Raw genomic sequence first — 18,964 nt, 5'->3', positions numbered from 1 at the left:
ACCCTAACTAAGATACCCACGGTGTCCCTCTCACTATTTCCCCAGTGCTCTGTAAACTCTGAGAGCAGGGCTTGTCTTTATTCTCCAGCCTCCGGCACTGGTCTGGCACATGATTCTGTGCTTAAGATATAGAACGGGCTTCCATTTCCTTATATGTCTAATAAATGATTGGGACCCACGGGTGTGACTGTTAGATTTAGAAGTACAGAGACAGAAGGCAGAACGAGACCAGAAACTGACCTCAACACGCCGAGAGAGATTCCTATCTCTCTCAGGTATGAAGGGGTCTGCGAGAGAAAAAAAATGCTGCTTGGGTCTCTATATAGGGGTGACTGAGAGGTTTTGGAATGAGGAAGTTGATGTAGCTGTAGGGGGCTACGTGAGGGTCTTCAGTTTCTTCTTCCTGGACTTGCTTACTTCAAGCAAGACAGATTACCATGGAAAAGAGGCTGTCCCAGCAGACATAGCCTCTGAGTTGTGACTGACCTGTTGAGCAAAGTCAGATGTCATCGCATAGGAATCCTGTTTTTTACTTTGGAGGCACTCTATCATTGACACGGGACAGTAATCCCAGCACGTAGGAGGTAGACGCAGGAGGATCCGGAAATAACGGGCATTCTGGAGAGGTGGAGACCAACCTGGGCTGCATGAGACCTTGTTTTTAAATAATCAATTATAAAGGAATAAAACTATTTGAGTTACAAAACCAAGAAACAACAAATTCGATGCAACGATCCCAAATTTGCTGGAAATCCTTTTATCCTTGTGTTTGCATTGCTTTGCTCAAATTCCAGACATCGCAGGACTTGGCCTGCTGGGAGGAGAAAGGACTACAATTCCCATGAATCATCTGGGTACTACGTAACTCCCGCCGTACGTAACCGGTACAGCATTTCCTAGCTACCTTTCCGACGCTTCGTAAAACTGAGGTAACGCAGGCTCCGCAGCGAGTACAAAGGTACCCCCCCTAGGGTCTGAAGTGGGTGTTAGGGCTCTGACTCAGCCAAAAGGATGAGGTTGCACATCCTCCATTTTTGCATCTCCTAGCCATGCCTTCCCAGTACCCTTAGTGCCCATCGCTCCGGTCGTTAGAACAATCGCCCCTGTCCCTCCGCTGCCGGCGTAGAAGCCGCGTTAACCCGCCACGCAGTGCAGAGGCGGTTTTGGGATGTGCCCATCTGGGGTGCGTGGGGAGGGTGTGTGGACCCAGCTCTCAGCCCTGCGCCCTTGGTCTCTCCGCAGCGGATGCTGAGGGCGCAGCTGGCCCGGTGCATGGTCTCCATGGCCACGCGCGCGTGTGTGTCGCGGGACAGCACGGGATCGGCGGCTGGCGGGCCAGTGGAGGCCGCCATCCGCGCCAAGTTGGAGCAAGCCCTGAGCCCCGAGGTACTGGAGCTGCGCAACGAGAGCGGCGGTCACGCCGTCCCGGCAGGCAGCGAGACGCATTTCCGTGTGGCGGTGGTGAGCTCTCAGTTTGAGGGTCTGAGCCCCCTGCAACGGCACCGGTTGGTTCACGCGGCGCTGTCGGAGGAACTGGCTGGGCCGGTACACGCACTGGCCATCCAGGCGAAGACCCCCGCCCAGTGGAGGGAGAACCCACAGTTGGACACTAGCCCCCCCTGCCTAGGTGGAAGCAAGAAAACTCGAGGGACCTCCTAATACCAGGTTGGGAGAACAACCATCCGAATGGGCCGAATGAAAATAAACCACTAAATCACTACTACCTCATACCTTGATTTGTATGGACCGCTACCCTTTCTGCTAACATACACCATGCAGGGGTAAAGAAGCTCCTGGCCAGCGAAAGCTAAGCTAGAGAGAGTAGCTACTCACAACTGCCCTTGTTTGGGCTAGTCAAGAAGGGCTGCCCGGTCTGATGAGTCGGAAAGGGCCATGAAAATAAAAGAGAAGCTGCCTCGCAGGGTCAAAGCCATGTTCTTGATATCTGTTGTTGTAGTGTACGTGATGGAGTACATGACACCAGGGCCCTCATGCAGAGGTCAGAGGACAACTCTTGGGAGTCTGGGGAATTGAGGTCATCAGTTTTATACAGCTGTTAGGCCCCTTCAGGTGTTTTTGTGAGAAGAAAATTACGTGTAGACTAGAGAAGGGATTCATGAAGAAGTGAAGTATTTGGTTTTTACAAGGATACCAAGAGGCCGGGTAGTGGTGGCGTACGCCTTTAATCCCAGCACTCGGGAGGCAGAGGCAGGCAGATCTCTGTGAGTTCGAGGCCAGCCTGGTCTACAAGAGCTAGTGCCAGGACAGGCTCCAAAGCTACAGAGAAACCCTGTCTCGAGGGAAAAAAAACAAGGATACAAAGATTAAACCAGAAAGGAAGAAATCCCTGCATCTGAAGCAGGAAAAGAACCGAAACAAACACAACCTGGTTTTTCATGGGAAGTTCAGACGATGCTTAGAAGCAGCCTTTCAATGCCCTGTATGTGGACATTGTCAGAGAAAGGTGTTGCTGACCATAGCTTGGACCGAGAATGAGGCTCAGTGGCAGAGCACATGACTAGCTCCTCTGAAGCCTTGGGTTTAATCCCAGCAAAGCAGATGTGTATGATGTGTCTGAGTATATAATTTGACCATTTCTAACTATAAGCACTTATCTAGATTGGACCTATTGGGGGCAGTTATTAAAGGTTTCAGAGCCCCATGTAGTGGTGCACGCCTTCAGTCCCAGTATGAGGAGCAGAAGCAGGCAGATCGCCTTGAATTCAAGGCAGTCAGGGGTAAATAGTGAGGCTTGCCTCAAAAAAAGAAACAAAACATAATGTGGTTTGATTAAAGTTGCAATGGACTAGAGTAAAGGAAACAGGAGCAAGCTGCAGGGAGTAGGAATTCCCGAAAGACAGCTTAAAACTGGGGGCTAGAGAGCTAGGTCAGCACTTTGGAGCACTTTCTGCTCTTTCAAGAATCCAGGTTTGCTTCCCAGTACCCACAACCCACCTAACAACTGCAATCGCAGGGTATCTAATGCCCCCTTCTGGCCTTGATGGGTACCAGGCACGTGTGCATATACATATGTGCAAGCAAAACATTTGAGCACATAGATGTATGTTTGTGTTACTTTTTGCAAGAATAACAAGGGCTCTTAACCCATAGGGTCGCCTTTAAAAAAAAAAAAAGAACAGCTTAGGGATCTTTATTATTTATTTATTTATTTATTTATTATGTATACAATATTCTGTCTGTGTGTATGCCTGAAGGCCAGAAGAGGGCACCAGACCTCATTCCAGATGGTTGTGAGCCACCATATGTTTGCTGGGAATTGAACTCAGGACCTTTGGAAGAGCAGGCAATGCTCTTAACCGCTGAGCCATCTCTCCAGTCCTAGAGTCACCTTTCCAGCCACCATAAATAAATGTTTTTTTAAACAAACAAAATGTAGATTTGAGGTACCCTATTCCACAAGTCATGACTAATGATAGAGGGGTTTGTTTACTTTGGCTTTGGAGAAGGAATAGTTTCACCAACACTACTTTACCTTCCCCAGACTGTCCGGGAGCAGTCAAACGTGAGTGGAGAGGCCAAGAAGCTGACAGAGCCACTTGGAGTTTTAAGGATTTGTACCCTTTATTTTTCAGCAGTATTTTTCATTTTGTTTTTCACATCAATGAATCAGGTTTAGGGTTCCCCAGGAGACGAGAAAGTGGATGTGTCTCCCCTGGGGCTGTACGGGAGAGGGCTACGTCCAGCAACGGAATGGTGAGAGAAGGGGCACACGTACACTGGGCACTGGAGGAAGAAGGCAGTCCTCTGAGCAGACACCAGAGTTAAACAGTCACCCACCTGGTTCATTGTTACAAAATCAGGGAATGGCCTTGGGGGCGAGGGCACCAGACGAAGCGTGAGGAGGGCGCGTTTGGATTTTCTTTGTTGTGGTTATTTTAACTTCCTGTTAGCTTTTTAACATTGTACAAACAGCTAAAAACTCGAACACAGCACAGCTACAGAGGGGGCGTGGGAGAGGGGGGTACCAAAGAAAGCAGCCACACGGGGTTGGGAGGAATGGAGAGGCAGCTCTACCTACGGAGGCTGTTCTGTGGAAGGGCGAGATGGGGGAACTGAGGCTTCTGGTCCCTGCATTAGGGGGTCCATCACAGCCCAACCTCTTTAAGAAGGGTCGAGGGGAGGACCCCTGTTTCCTGCCCCTGCCCCAACTCCTTGTGCTTTTGGATCTGCTGGTTTGACCTTATACCTGGTTATTTTCCCTTTCTTTCCTCTGGTCCCCCGGCCTAGGAGGACAGGTCAGGTGGGAGGGCTGTGGCTAGTGGCTGGAACCTCTCTAGAGAAGGAAGGAGAGTGAGGCCTTGTCAGATGCCCCCAGGTCTCCCTAGATCGCAGGACTCTCATTCCGGCCTGGCTAGTGCTTCTCCCTCCTCCCCACCCCCCAGCTCCAACACAGAAGACTCTGGGAGGTAATAGAGAAGAACAGTGTTGTGTGTGTGTGTGTGTGTTCACTGACACTATCACCCTTGGCTTATATGTGAACAGTATAGTGGTACCCCTGCCCCATGGCATATACACACATTCACACACACACACACATACACACACACACACATATATATATATGCACACATACAGAGTCCTGCTAAGCTGCCTCAGAACTTATATATAAATAAGAATCAGAAAACTAATTCCGTAAAATCCAGGCTTCACATTTGTAGCCTGAATTGAGGTGAAAATGGAGGCCAGAGGGCTGAGGTTTATTGCTACGCCCCAGCGTCCTTGGGAGGTTAGACGGCACCCAAGGCCCTCCCCACTCAAGGAGTCCTTTTGGTCCAAGCCTCAGCCCCCAACATAACTCCATACCTGTGGTTCACCAGGGCCTAGGCAGAGGGGATGAAGGGGAAGGCAGAAGTTCTGGAACCCCTAGAGCAGGGAAACAAGGGCTCCCCACTAACACTGGGGGAGAGAAGGATGCAACCCAACCTTCTCCGGTGCAAAGTCAAGGGTGGCAGCAGGTGTGGGGGGGGTGCCTCCTCCCAAAAGTGGGATGAAGGGACCTTCCCTGTAGTCCCTGCCCATCAGGGTCACACACATGCACACTGGCACACACAGCTAAGACACCAAACACAGGGGAGTGAGGACCAGGACGGCAGGGCAGGGAAGGGATCAAAGGAATTATTGGTCTCACAGTGTGCCTGCCGTCCCTAAAGTCCTGAGCCCTTCTCCTCACTGCAGTACCTGCCCCCGGGTCTCTGGCAGCTTCAGGGCCAGAGAGCTACCAAGGGCAAGGGCAGCGGAGGCAAAGAGGATAGGAGCAGCCTTGGTGATTCCCACAAAGGATGTGAAGATGCTGATCCCCAGAACTGCTGCCAGCTTGCACAGGGCATTGAGGAAGCCAAAGGCGGTGGTCCTGCTCAGGAGGCCCCATTGCCGAGCCACATGGCCATCAGGGCCCAGAAGAAGGAAGACAGGCAGGTGGAAGCGTGAAGCCAGGAAAGATGGCCAACAGCGTTCAGGAGAGGGGAGAAAGGATGGAGGAATGAGGGGAGAAGGTGGGAAGGCAGACAAACCGGGAGACAGAGAAGGAGACAGAAGCATGATGTTAGTAGTTAGGAGTACAAGGAATGAACAGAGAAGCTCCCAACTGTTAGGGGAAAGCTCAGCAGGGATGTGTGTCCTGTCCCTAATGATATTCTTCCCATTCAGTCCCCCACTTTACCCTACTTCCCCCATCCTGCAGCTCCTAAGCTCCCTCCCCTACCCCCAGCACACTACCTCTTGTCCGAAGGGTAGAGTTCAACAGTCAGCACGTCCAGCGCGCTCCAGGATGCAATGCTGACCCCCCCAAAAAGGCAGAGCAGAGCGATCATGGCTGACTCGCTGTTCCCAAAAGAGAGGAAGAAGCAGGAAACACAGGACATCACACTGGAACCGGCTGGAACCAGAAGGGAGGCAATGAGACCCAGCCGTGGTCCAGCTTACCATCAGCTTGCTTTGTGACACCTCCAGGGAACTGTTTCCAGGGTAGTCCTCAACCCCTGTGTTACTACCGGTAACAGTGACAGCCATTTATTCAATACCAATTTAGAGACAAGTAACTGGAGGACTCAGATGTACCTACCTGAGACAACAGCCCTCTGAGAGAGGTCTATTTTCCTTTCCTACATTGCTGGTGCAAGCTCACCCAGGGTGGTGCAAGCCTGCCCAAGGTAAGTGGCAGAGCTGAATCTCCAACCTATAACCTCAAAATCTTCCTGACATTCTGTTTAACCCCCTAGAGTAACTTCTAGGCAAGATCCGCCCCCCACTTTGCAGCACCCCTAAACAAAACATGAGATCTCTTCTGCAGCAGGAGGTGAGAAGCCTACTGAGAGCCCGCCCCAGCCCCAGCGGCCTCCATGCTGATCAGCACCCAGCTCTCATCGCCTTACCAAGCATTCTGAGCCTGCCAATCTTGTCCATGAGTAGGGCAGACACGATATTGCCAGGAAGCACAGCCAACGTCCCCAAGAAGCTGACAAAGTACACCATGTAGGCACCTTCACCCGTTCCTGTCACATCGAGTGGGCAACCTTCCTTATTGTGCAGGAATGTACTGTTCACCAGACGACTGTTCACGAACTTGTACTTAAACAGGTCTAGGAGGTCAAGACACAGCAGATGGTGAGGTGGAAGCAGCTCCCACTGATGGCTTAGGGATCTGCTGCATTTGTGGAAGTTAGAAGTCAGGGGCTCTCAGCATTATCCCTGGCACCCATGGCAAAGCATCAAATAAGATCACCATGGAAACTAGCAATTTTTCAGCAGACCGTACTCAAGAAGCATGGCATGTCTGAGGCTTTGCTAGTCTTTGTTTCTTGCTTGTCCCTTTTGTGTACCTGAGCTGGCTACAAACAGGAGCCCTGCTGCTGGCCTAGGAACTGCTTCAAAAGAAAACATTAGACATGAATTTTAAAGTCCTACCCTCTCTCTCTTTCTCTTTCTCTGAAAGGTGGGGAAAACTTGCACAGTACTCTATTTTGAGGTGAGATGCTTCAATCTCACAAAGCTACCACACAAAACAGCCATCTAGCTAAGACCATTGTTTAAAAAGTAGATTCGGAGGGTTTTTTTTCTTACATATGTTTAAAAGATTTATCTTAGTAGTGTGTGTGTGTGTGTGTGTGTGTGTGTGTGTGTGTGTGCCATGAGCTCTCAGAGGCAAGAAGACAATGTGACATCTCTAGAACAAGAGTTACAGGCACGTGTGAGCTGCGTGATGTGGGTTCTGGGAACCAAACTTGGATCCTCCACCAGACCAAGTGCTCTTAACTGCTAAGCCATCTCTCCAGCACGCTTAAACATTTGGTTTTGAAACAAGGTCTCAGGTAACCTGGCCTGGTCTTAAAATCACTATTTAGTAATCTTGCACTCCTAATCCTCCTGCCTCCACCCCTAGGGTGCACCCCCATCCTCAGCTTGGCTGTTTTGATTGTTTGTTTCTCTCTAGGGACTGGAACCAGAGAGCATCACACTAGCTGGGCAAGTGCTCCACCCACCACTCAGCCACATTCTCGGCCCTTTTATCTGTTTTCATTCTGAGACAGGATCTTATAAAGGTGTGGGCTGGCCTTAAACTCTCTGTGTCGCCCAGGCAACTTTCAATCATCCTGCCTCGGCCTTCTACAGAGGGGGATTACAGGCCTGTGCTGCTAGCTGGGCTAAGAAAGAGATGGATGCCCTGATCCCCAGTCTCTTCCTTATTGAAAATCCCTTTTCATTGTCTTCCCTTTTCCCAATAACCCAGTTTACCCCCTTCATACTCCCATTAACAATACCTCACTGAACTTTTATAATCACGGCTAAAGGTAAAGAATTGTGACATTTTCCTCAGATAGTCGATCAAAATACCCAATGTTCATTATATGTCTAAATCACTGATGGTAGCCAGTAAGCGACTCCAAGGCTCCAGGGGACTTTCAGATTGACAACTGTAAACTACAGGTTAAGGAAGCCTCCTTCTCCCTTCATCCAGGTCCCAGTCCTTGGGCTGACACCTGCTGGCCACCTTACCAGTGTTATAGAACACGGTGTTGATGAACGTGCAGTTGCGGAAGAACGTGTTGCTGGACGTGACGTCTTCGAAGTAACACTCCTCAAAGAGGGAATCCTCAAAGGACACTGACTTCAGACGCAGCCCGATGAACCTGCGGGACCAATATGATGAGACCCGCCCCTTCACCCTCAGCCCCTCACTGACTTTACTCCCCCACAGAGATCATCAGCACTGAGAAGACACAGGCTTTGCCTGGGCTCAGACTCGTCACAGTGACAGAAGTAACAGGGACAGGGAAGAGAGGCGTTGGAAACCCCGCGTACTTGTCATTGAAGTACTGCCCCCCTCGGTGGATCTGGTTCTCCAGTGTGAAGTTAAATGTCACGTGCTCGACGCGCTCCCCTGGAAACACTTTGGTTCGAGCCGCATAGTCCACAGCCTGGAGATGGCGGATCATGTCAGGGAACCAGACAGTCAGCCCGTAGTAGCTGGGGAGTCAAAGGCGTGGAGTCAGACAGGACAGATAAGAGCCCTATCATCAGAGGGAGGGATGGACACTTCACCTGTGTGCTTACCCCCTCCTCACCCCCACACACCCCTGTGGACTGTGGTTCTGGAGTCAGACAGGACAGATAAGAGCCCTATCAGAGGGAGGGATGGACACTTCACCTTCACCTGTGTGCTTACCCCCAGCCTCACCCCCACACACCCCTTCCAGGACTGTGGTTCTGGGGGCTTTAAGGTCTGCTTCCCAGGTATTCCCTCTTCCTCTGCCACCTCCAGCCCCTCAGCTTGTCTTATTCCCAGTCTCTCTGAGGGTTTAGATCCCCAGCCACCCAGTCCCATGTGTCTCCACAATGCAATGCCCCACCACGCTGCGCCCGGCACCACCGCACAGACTCAAGAGCTAGCTTTATCTAGAACATAAACTATAAGGACTGGAGTGGCACATCGACTCATCCTACTGCATTGTCCGCACGGGATAAAAATGGATACCTGCCAGCTTGAATTACAAGCTTGATGAATTCGTTAAGTGGGGAACCTGGATAAGGCATGGCGAGGATGCAGACAGACAGCATCTTCCCCTCATTATCTGTCCTTCATTTCCAGGCTCCTGGCTCTCCGGTCCACACACAGCCCTCTCACCTGAAGGACATGGTGAACCACACACCCATCATCATCAGCGTGATCCGCCGGTACTCCGGACTGAAGCAGGAGAGGAAGTTTCCCCACACCTACAAGGGACACAGGGAGCGCCGAGGGTGACCACACTGCCATCTCGTCTCACAGACCCCCATTTTTCATCAGCTCACTTTCACCATCGCACGGCCAAGTCCTCCGCCCTCCATTTCTCCCACTCCCTTATCTTCCTCCACCATTCAATCCGCCATTACCTGACCCCCCAGGCTCAAAGCCCGGACTCCCCAGCGCTGGTACCAGGTCCCTGTGTCAGACTGAATCTCAATCAATTCGTCCTCCTGATGAATCGTTTTAATGTGGGTGACCTGGGTCAAGAAAAGAGATGAGTTATCATACACTGTTTCCCACCCCACTCCGCGGGTCTCTCGCAGAAGCAAAGTGAGAGGCAGGGAGTGACATAATGCCCACGGGTGGGGGTATCGCTGCACTACAGTGCGGGCTGAGACTGAAAACGGACATCCAGAAAGGGTCTGAGAGGGGGTTGTAGTCAGGACAGCGGGAAGAGCAGCACTTACTGAGAAGACCCGCTCGGGATGGCCCTTGGCTCGCATGTTGGTGTCGTGAACCTGCTTCAGTACCATCCAGGCCTCGTCATGCTTCCCATTCTAGAACCACAAGTGTGATTCCCAACATGCCCTTCAGGGCTCCCAGAACCCATTCTAGAACCACAAGTGTGATTCTCAACATGCCCTTCAGGGCTCCCAGATGCAGTGTTTCAGAGTCTATCCCTCCAGTCCGTCTTCTAGGATCCCAAGATGCAAAAAGACTCCCAGCTCCCCTGCAACCCTAACCTATGGAGATACACATCAGCCCGAGCTGGGGTACAGCAAGGTATGGTCAGACTCAGGCGAGAGTTGGGGTGGGGGTTTGCAAGGGAACAGATGCCAGCATAGGTCCTAAGTATTTCTTCAGTAAAACAGAAAGGGAAAACCTACAATGTGGAAAATGATGGTTGAGTATATGGCCCGAGACGGAGCCACATCCCAATCTGTGCTAGAGACAGGTGCAATTGGGGGGGGGGGAGTGGATCCCATCCTGAGCCTGCAGAATCTTAAGCCACCCATAGATGGGGAGGTTTCCTGACCTCTTCAAACCCCTCTGGAGACTCAGTTTAAGTCAAAGGAAGCAAGATAAGGTCCCCTAGAGTCATGGGCACACAAAGGAGGAAGCGGTCCCACGAGTGAAGCAACCCCACAGCTAGCATCTTTATCCCCTCCCCACACCACCAAAGCAATCCATTCACCTCTAGGAAGAAGCGGGGACTCTCTGGCTGCGTAGTCAGAGCCCCGATGGCAAACACAGAGGGAAAGGCACAGACGAGGACGAAGACCCTCCAGCTATGGAACTGATAAGCCGAGCCCATCTGGAAACTCCACCCTGGCAGACAGTCACAGAATCAGCAGAGAAGCAGGAAGCTGAGTGCTCCCATCATGGGGAGCACAGCAGAGGTGGGAGGATGGAGACTCTGGGGGACTCCTGCTTACCATAGTGGGGGATGATGGCCCAGGCCATCGCAGCCGCATACACTCCACCGATCATCCAGAACATACAGAGCCAGCTCAAATGTTCCCCACGTTTCTCCTGGGCCAGAAACTCCGAAAAATAGGAGAAGACAATGGGGATGGAACCGCCAATCCTGTCCAATTCAAAAATTAATATTAGAAAACAGCCATCATCCCAGCCCCTATCCCAGCACTCTGGGCCCTCAGTCCCATCCCCTCATCTCCACCTCAGACATTATGTCCTACAAACTCTTCTTGCCACCAGCCACCAAGTCACCATTCTTGGGATGGCAGGAAACAGGCAAGCAGGACTCAGGGCAAGAAAAGAGCAAGCATTAAGCCTTGAAGGTGGCCAAGACTCGGGAGAGGGCAAAGCTGAGGCCCACTGGAACTCAGAGACAGAGTTAGAGGTAAGTTGGAGGACTCAGGGATGGGCCAGGCATAGGATTCTGCATGTTACCAGACAGGCCTTGGGCAGACAGAGCTGGCCTGAAGATGGGGTGGGGAGTGGGAAAGGGGTTCATTTCCTCAATTCACACATATGCCTAACACCATACTAAGTGTATATTACAGCAGCGTCTTTAAGGGTTTAGGATGCGGACACTCACCCAACCCCAGAAAGGAGGCGGCAGAAGAGGAAAGTACCATAACCCTGGACGAAGGACGAGAAGAAGGCGAAGACACTGTTGACTGAGAGCGAGATGAGCAGACACTGCCTCCGACCCAGCCGGTCAGCCAGGCCGCCCCAGAGGAAGGCTCCCACCATCATGCCTAGGTACACGATGAGACCTGTGGAGAGGAAGAACCAGGAGGGACATGAGTCCATATGCCTCGGCTCTCCCATCAGCTGAGCACTGTAGGGGTTAAAACTCCTGGAGCAGAAACTCTGAAGAGCCTTCTAGAAGCTAAGTCTACTCAAAGATAGGGGTGTTGGGAGAGATGGGTGAACAAAGACGGATCGTCATTACTGCAGACCAGGGTTCAAAGGCAAAAAGGCAAATATTTAAGAAAAACCTTCCCTCACTTTCCTCCCCTTCCCCCTCCTAATCCCCTTCCTCTCTCTCCTCTATCACACAGAACACTCACCCCCCAGCTCACCTAGAAGTAAAATGGATCTGCCTAGATTTCTAGACGCGCCCCCATCCACTCTACCCTCCCAGTATGTTTGATTTTTTTTAAATTGTGGGGTTTTTTTTTTTTTTTTTTTTTTTAGATGGTGTCTCACTCTGTAGCCCTGGCTGTCCCAGAACTCACCATGTAGACCAGGCTACCTGGAACTCATAGATCTATAAGCCTCTGCCTCCTTGAGTGCAGGGACTAATGGGGTTCATATGCATCGCCCCTGGGGCCTCCCTTCCCCGCAACCCAGTTGTGATGCCCTCAAAGAGATTTCTTGTTCCTTGGAAAAGGGGTTTCAATACAGCGTTTCTCCTTTATCCTTCTAGCCCCAATACTTGGGGTCCTAAGATTCCCCCAGTTTATTGTTTCTTTCCAAAAAACATTGGAATTTATTTTTTAAATCATCTCCAAATTTTGCATTTTATCAATGCCCAAACCAAGCCCCAAGAGAGAGTCCTGTTCATGGCAAAGCCAGCCCTTTATAATTTCTCAGCGAGCCGATGGGATTCCTTCTTCTAGATCCCTGTCAGGAAAGGCCGTCGGAGACATTCCCGTCCCTAGACACACCTATGTCTGAGATGTCCCTTCCTGCACCACTCCAAACAGACCCTTCCCGTGGATATCAAAGCGTTTCAAAGCTGTTGTTCTTGCTCTGCAGCAGGGAAAGCCAACTCAGTACCAGGGTAGAAGGCTTTGAAAATACACTGCACAGTAGCCCCGCCCACTATGGCCAGATCCAGCAGTTAGGCAAACTACCACCCACTCAGGCACTATTAGTGAAAGCCCCAACCCAGCTACAATCCCTCTCTTCCACACACAACTTCATTTGCTCAACCTCCAGAAGAAGGTGTGTGTGGGGGGGGGGGGGTGCGGAGGGTCAGTGGGCCCTCTAGGTGTATCATGTCCAGCTTACTGGGAAGAACTGGGCAGTCCCCAGCTGCAGGGTGTGCACAGGGCTCTTACCTAGCATGCCTTTGTTGGAGTCAGACAGGCACATATCTTTCTCAGCACTGGGCAGCACGAAGCCCACCACAAAGACCTCGACGCCATCTGCCATCAGCGCCAGACCCAGCACGAAGTAGAGTGTCCACTGGAAGCGGCCATGGCCACACTCCCGGAGGATGGTTTCATACTGCTGAGCCAGTTCTTCCCGGTCTTTCCGCCGCTGAGCCTCCCCGCGACCCCCAGGAGGCCCCTCCCCATCACTCAAGCCCCCTCTCACTCCAGCCAAGGGTGCCCCGTCTGCCATCCGTTCGCCTTTGCCCCCAGATTCTGCCCTGGGAATGCCCTGATATTCCCCCTCGTAGATCTCATCATCCTCGTCGTGGCCCTCGGTGGCATCACTGGAAGCGCCGCCTTCCTCCTCATCCTGGGCCCCTTCTCCGCGGTAATAGCCATCAGCAGGGGCAGGGAAGTCATCGTCATCATCTTCCTCCTCAAATCGGGAGTAAGACCTTCGAGAATACTCATCCTGGACCCTGTCCAGGCCTTTCACCACCTTCTTGGTCGCGTGCTTCTTGACTTCTTTGGCGATGTCTTTGGCCCCGCGGATGAACGCTGCCCGATCTCGGAAGCCTTCTTCCATGATGGGGCTTGGGCGCACCTCACTTGATCTACCTCCCTCGCAGCTTCTTTTACAGCCTTTTGTTTAACGACTTGAGGGGTCAAGAAGACCCTCTCCCCAGAAGAAATGTGATCTGGTATCTTTGGGCTCAGAACAAGAGGAAGTTGGGCCTGGCCAGTGACATCAAAGATGCAGGAAAGGGAGAGTTTGGTTCTGCACTCAATAGGGGGAGTAGGGGAGGGACGGGGAAGCAGGGGGGTGGGATGGGAAGGGGGAGCCGGGTTGGAGAGGCTAAACTGAGGAGCCAAGATATCTCAGAGAGGGCTGCCTACTTCTCCTCCTGGAGCCTCTGGAGACCTAGAAAAAAGAGAGGAAAAGGAAGTTCACTAGGCTAGTGAAGGAAGGCCAATATGGAACCCTTTTCAACCCAGAAACTGACGTAGACCATGAGGAACAGGAAATGCCTCTACCTCTGGCCACCAGCCATCAAAGAGATGATTGGATGAGCCAACTGTGGGCCACCCAACAGACAAGCCCCTTGACTTTGACCTTGAAGGGTAGCTCTACAGAATTGCTCCAGAATCAGCCTTTGCCTAACCTCTGCCCACACTCAGTTCAGACCCTCTGCAAAGAAAACTCAGGAGAAACTAGAATTCCCTGCTCTGGTCTGATGAGAGGTTCCCTTTGAGACAGATCTTAGGATAAAGTGCGGACGGACAAGCCCTCCTCCCAGGTTGCTCATGCCACTGGTGGCTCTGCAGGTGGGTCCTCCACAGTTCTTCCCTGGAGGTCTCCTCAGGAGGGATTTCCCCCAACTTAGCCTAGTAGTAAAGCTCAGCCTCCAGAGTAGGAGAGACTTGGGTTTGGCATGGATTACACGAGTATGACTTGTCTCCGAGCACCCAAGCCTGGGCTCTCTCTTACTTAAATGGGGAAAGTAAGGGTTTAGCAGCTCAGTGCAGATGTGCTGACCTCAGGCCCTGGCAGAGGGAACATGTTAGCTCTAGTGTCGCCGAGATAAAAGGCACCCAGGGGGACGCCCTGCAATCCTCAGCTGAGCCACCTCTGCATGTTCTGTAGGGTGAACAGCAGAAAGGTACATCATCAAGAAGAATGCTGGCCGGAACTAAAGCACGTGGCATCTGAAGTCCCCAGTCCCCTACTCGCTAACTGCAGATGGGCAGGCGGGTTGCCCCAGTTCACCTGAACCTCAATGTCCTTATATTTAACTTGCTGATAATTAACTTGGGAAAATCCATTTCTCAGAGTTGAAAAACTTAAACCTCACAGTATAGCCTATGAATATTAGCTTGCCGCCATCCCTATTATAGTGAGAAGGCGCAAACAAAGCAGGGAGGTGCAGTCAGCAGAGGTCCATACTCGGCTGCTGATGCCCAGGAGCCTCCCCAGAACTCTGTGTTTAAACTAATTCCAGCAGCTGGAATGATTAGAGCCTCTGTAGACCAACAGGATAAGGATCCCAAAAGGGAGACTTGGAACCTGGGTAGAAGGGACAAAAAGGGAAATCATGAGCTAAGAAGACACAGCTGCTATCTCCTTCCTTCAGAATGTCACATATAGGCCCCCTTTTGCCTGTGGGGTGGGAGGTCACAGTTCTAGTGAGTGTCTAAGGTCTATAGTGGTGCCGTGCTCCTCCAGGGTCTCCCTTCCTAATCCCCCTTAATTCCTCGGATCCTTCCTGAGTCGGTGACAGAAAGAGTCCACAAATACCGCATTGCGTAGGCAGCTGGTGGGAAATGAAGGGGGCCTAGGACTTCCCCTTAAAAAAGACACCCCATAAAGCGAGGTAGAAGATAACCTCCTTCGTGGCAACGGAGGACACAGGCCTAGACTCTGAGCAAGATCATTCCCCTAAAATAAGCCACTGCTCCCACCCAGCCGGAGCCTTGACTAATGTCTCTCTCTCTCTCTCTCTCTCTCTCTCTCTCTCTCTCTCTCACACACACACACACACACACACACACACACACACACACGTGCGTGTGCTAGTGGAGAAAGGTAAGGAGTGCTATGTCATTCACAGATGAAGCACTGGCAAGGACAGATGTAAGCGGCTGTCCAACAGTGACCAGAGCAGTGACCCCTGTGTCACCTTTTCTTCACAGCTCAGGGACCAACCGTCCTCAGTGCAGGTAATTTCCACCCCTTGCTTTCTTTCCCAACCACGGTCTCCCCTCAAAGCCTGAAGGAAGCATTTGGACCCAGCAAGAGCTGTTCCCGTGCCTGTTGACACTGTTTGTCCCTCACAGGTGACTGTGGGGGTAGGGAAGGCTCCCACAACACTAGACAGAGGCTCAACAGCCAGCCCCCTCCCCACGCGGCCAGCAGACCCAGGAGAGAGGGAAAGAAGACAAATTCTTTGAGCTGGTGAGGAAGTGGTGCTATATTTAGCCTGCAGAGCAGCACGGAGTGGCTGAGCCTGAGGAAGAGAGACAGCACCGGGAGAGGTGGAGTTAAAGGCGAACAGACTGGGATTCACCGAGTCCTTTAAGGCTGACTGGCTTCACCTGACCGGAAGAAACGGGTCCAGATTTTCTGCAGAGGGTGCAAAGGGCATATGGAAAGGACTTCAGAAGCAAACCATTCCTTTCAGGACAACTGTTCAGGTCCAGACCAGGCCCCTCATCAAAACCTTTGATTTGGGGGCTAGCGAGGTCAGCCCATCCTATCCCGGGTCATTGGGAAGTGACAAGGTCGTCAGCAAGCAGTCATTTATCAAAAGGGTCTCATGGCAAAGGACAAGGGACAGAGAAGGTAGGGTGTGGGGGTTCCAGAGCACCCTTCCACATCCAGCTGGATAACTGACCCTCCTACTCCTCCGCAGGACCAGCAAGGCTGAGCCTCACCCCTACAATCTACCCCTGGGTTCGGGAGATGGGAGCATCCAGTGTCGGCTAAGAATGCTCACAGAGAGGACAGGGATGCAGAGAGAAGGTTCCCGGCATGCACAGGTTTAGAGGCTGCCTCTTCCAGGATTGCGGAGACCCCCCAACCTCACCTAGCCTCAGCTCTGGCACAAGGCACGAGGCCCTAGGGGTGACTCCACTGCTACCCCCATCCCTGGTCCTGCTGCTGGACAAGTGCCCACTGTCATTCTGCGGTCCTCTCCTGCCCCCCTCAGCAACTGCCTCCAGCCCCAAGCCCCCCACCTGGGTGCTTCCCATCACTGTCTCTCCAGTCTTGCCTCCCTTCCATCCTTCACCAACCCTGCCCCTCTGCCCCTAAGCCACCCCAGCCCAGGCAGGAGAGACAGCACCCATTCTCAGGCCCCAGCCAAGGTCATTTATCATGGGATTGGGGGGGGGGGGGGACATACATCAAGGCGAGGAGGGGACTGGAGTCTGAGGGAACCCCAGCTTAAACCTCACCAGGTTTATCTCCAAAGAGTGTAACAGGGACTTAGGCTAAGGTAGGAAAAAAAATCCTCAAAAATATGTGTGCATGTATGTATGTGTGTATATACATACATTTACATATATGTGTATATGCACATATATATTTACTTATTCAAGTATATTCTCAAAGCAACTGAAATAAATGACCCAGTCCCCAAACCGATACCACCACCACCCTCACCCCTACAGCAGGGACAGTCACCCTCCTCATAAGCAAAGCATCAGAAATAAAATGGCTGCAAGGCTAGGCAAGGATGCTTCTGCCTTGGGCGGGGTGGAGGTGAGAGGAGAGGGGTCTCACCTGAGCTGGGTTCCCGGGGTCAAGGAGTCCCCGGGTGAGGGAGGGGTCCAGCCGCAGGGCTGAGGCAGCAGCAGCGACTGCTCCTCTACCAGGGGAAGCAGCACTGCAGACCTGCCCCCCGCACGCGCTCCGGCCCCGCCTCCCGCCCCCCTCCCCCGCTCCAGTGAGCAACGGGAGAGACCATTGTTGGGGGGGGGGGTGGCGAAAGAAAAGAGGATGGGGAGGGGACTTAGGATACAGAAAAAAAAAAAGATGATGAAGGCACTGGAGGGGATTGTCAGGGCGACAGCGGGAAATGACAGTCTTTCTCAGTCCCTTCCTCCTAGCACGAGATGAACTAAGGGAAGACGCTAAGAGTGGTTAGCAGAGCAAATGGGGAGACAGAAAGGCGGTGATGAATGAAGCAGCCCTTTCCTTAGCACCCAAGCCAGGATGACAGAGCCCAAGATTCCCAGCCCCAGACGCTCTTGCTTTCCTTTTCTGCTGCTCTCTGGAATTAAGAACCCACCCAAGGCCACACAGCTTAGAGCCCAGGTTCACCTGACTACGTGAAAGCAGAGATAACTCATATCAAGAGATAACTCTTGGTTTCAGTACCCAGGAGCCAGAGTCGGTGACTCCTGGGTCCCTGTCATCTGTCTCCTCCAAAACCAGTCCAGACTGTTTACCACAAGGCGGACCTCCTCCCTTCCTTCTCCACTCGATTGCTGGGAGCAGAAGCCAGTGATGGAGAAGGGATTTGTTTGTTTGCAAGTCTGACTAGATGGACATTTTCCATTATTTCCACTCTCTCCAGTGACTTAAAAAAAAAAAAAATTAAAAAAAAAAAAACCTCTTCCAGAGGAGGGCGTGAACTGGCTTGGGCTCTTCTTGTGTCTCTCCCCATGTCATTGTCAGATGACCTGGACCCTGACAAATCCAAAAGCCATCACTTGGTGGCACACATCACTTGGTGTGGCTTTGCTCCAGAAGTCAGGTGTTTTGAAGGTGCACACCCTGAACCAGTCTACTCCAGCAAGCCCATGGGACTGTCTGCACAGAGCACAATCCAAAATCTGGCTCAGATGTCCTCTTCTGACATTCTGTTGGCTTTTAGCCAAGCCCCCTGCCTCCGTAAACCTCAAGTTTCTTGTTTAGAAAGTGGAGTGTTTTGGACTGGGTACTACATCAAGTCGTTTTTAGATGCAATACTGTATGAGTCTGCTTGGTTAAATGTGGGTTCAGAATGTTGAGCTCTATTAAATACCAAAGGCCAGAGGTCTGTGTACTGAGAGATTTCCAGATCTGCTTGGACCTGTTAAATTTACTAGGCGAGGAACGGGGACCTAAGTTTCACAGTTTAGTGAAAGTCACAATAGACACCAGTTTACCCTAAAAGTTTACTCTTACCCAGTCTGAAAATGCTTGTGTCCTGTGCATCTCCCCCAAAAGCCAAATCACAACCATGTCACTGCATAGTTGCACAGTGGCAATACTGAACAAGAGGGTTTGTATCTTTAATGGCATCTGGCCATGCCCTGTAGGATGCCAATGAATCCAACAACACCTGGCACCAGTCCTCTGCCCCACCTCTCGGGAAGCCTTGCCAATGCTCTAGAAGTACTCTAAATCTGCTGGCTGGAGGACTCCTTCCAGGATGGCACAGGCAACAGCGCCGCCCACGTGGGCCTCAGGAACTCGCCCTCTCCTGGACTTTCATTGATGAAACTTCTTAAGGTCAATACATCTTTTAATTTAAATACATTATTTCCCATCTTCGGTTATAGCCAATGCTGGCCAGCAGGAAGCTGCTTCTCTTTCAAGCAATTCTGCACACTCTGCATGACATGTTAGCCTCCCAGAAGAAATACTGTACTCGCCAGCCAA

The 18,964-nt window shown here is 51.7% G+C and overlaps 2 protein-coding genes across 3 annotated transcripts; one reads left to right on the top strand and one right to left on the bottom strand.

The window, feature by feature from the left end:
* The first annotated feature begins 840 nt into the window (after nt 1-840).
* On the top strand, nt 841-1,720 carry LOC121438033 (bolA-like protein 1). Of its 2 annotated transcripts, none has more exons than XM_041638220.1 (2): nt 841-929; nt 1,243-1,720. In XM_041638220.1, exon 2 carries the CDS (start codon nt 1,246-1,248, stop codon nt 1,657-1,659), a length of 414 nt encoding a protein of 137 aa, XP_041494154.1. In that variant the 5' UTR covers nt 841-929; nt 1,243-1,245; the 3' UTR covers nt 1,660-1,720. The 2 variants fall into 2 exon arrangements, with proteins under 2 accessions (XP_041494154.1, XP_041494153.1); XM_041638219.1 differs by having other exon boundaries at nt 871-958.
* A 1,642-nt stretch (nt 1,721-3,362) lies between these two features.
* Nucleotides 3,363-17,236, bottom strand: LOC121438005 (synaptic vesicle glycoprotein 2A). Its single transcript, XM_041638171.1, has 13 exons — nt 17,099-17,236; nt 12,781-13,738; nt 11,307-11,487; nt 10,681-10,832; nt 10,440-10,573; nt 9,712-9,801; nt 9,391-9,501; nt 9,143-9,231; nt 8,320-8,484; nt 8,014-8,147; nt 6,393-6,599; nt 5,737-5,896; nt 3,363-5,371 (listed from the first exon to the last, which is right to left on the bottom strand). The coding sequence occupies exons 2-13, from the start codon at nt 13,400-13,402 to the stop codon at nt 5,188-5,190; spliced, it is 2,229 nt and encodes a 742-aa protein (XP_041494105.1). The 5' UTR covers nt 13,403-13,738; nt 17,099-17,236; the 3' UTR covers nt 3,363-5,187.
* Between the last annotated feature and the right edge of the window lie 1,728 nt (nt 17,237-18,964).

Source organism: Microtus oregoni, unplaced genomic scaffold (genome assembly GCF_018167655.1).
Source record: "Microtus oregoni isolate MIOR12 unplaced genomic scaffold, Mior012 000054F_ref0000373, whole genome shotgun sequence".
NCBI lineage: Eukaryota > Metazoa > Chordata > Mammalia > Rodentia > Cricetidae > Microtus > Microtus oregoni.
The sequence above is the reverse complement of the archived record's forward strand: the minus strand, read 5'-3'. Positions and strand labels throughout refer to the sequence as shown.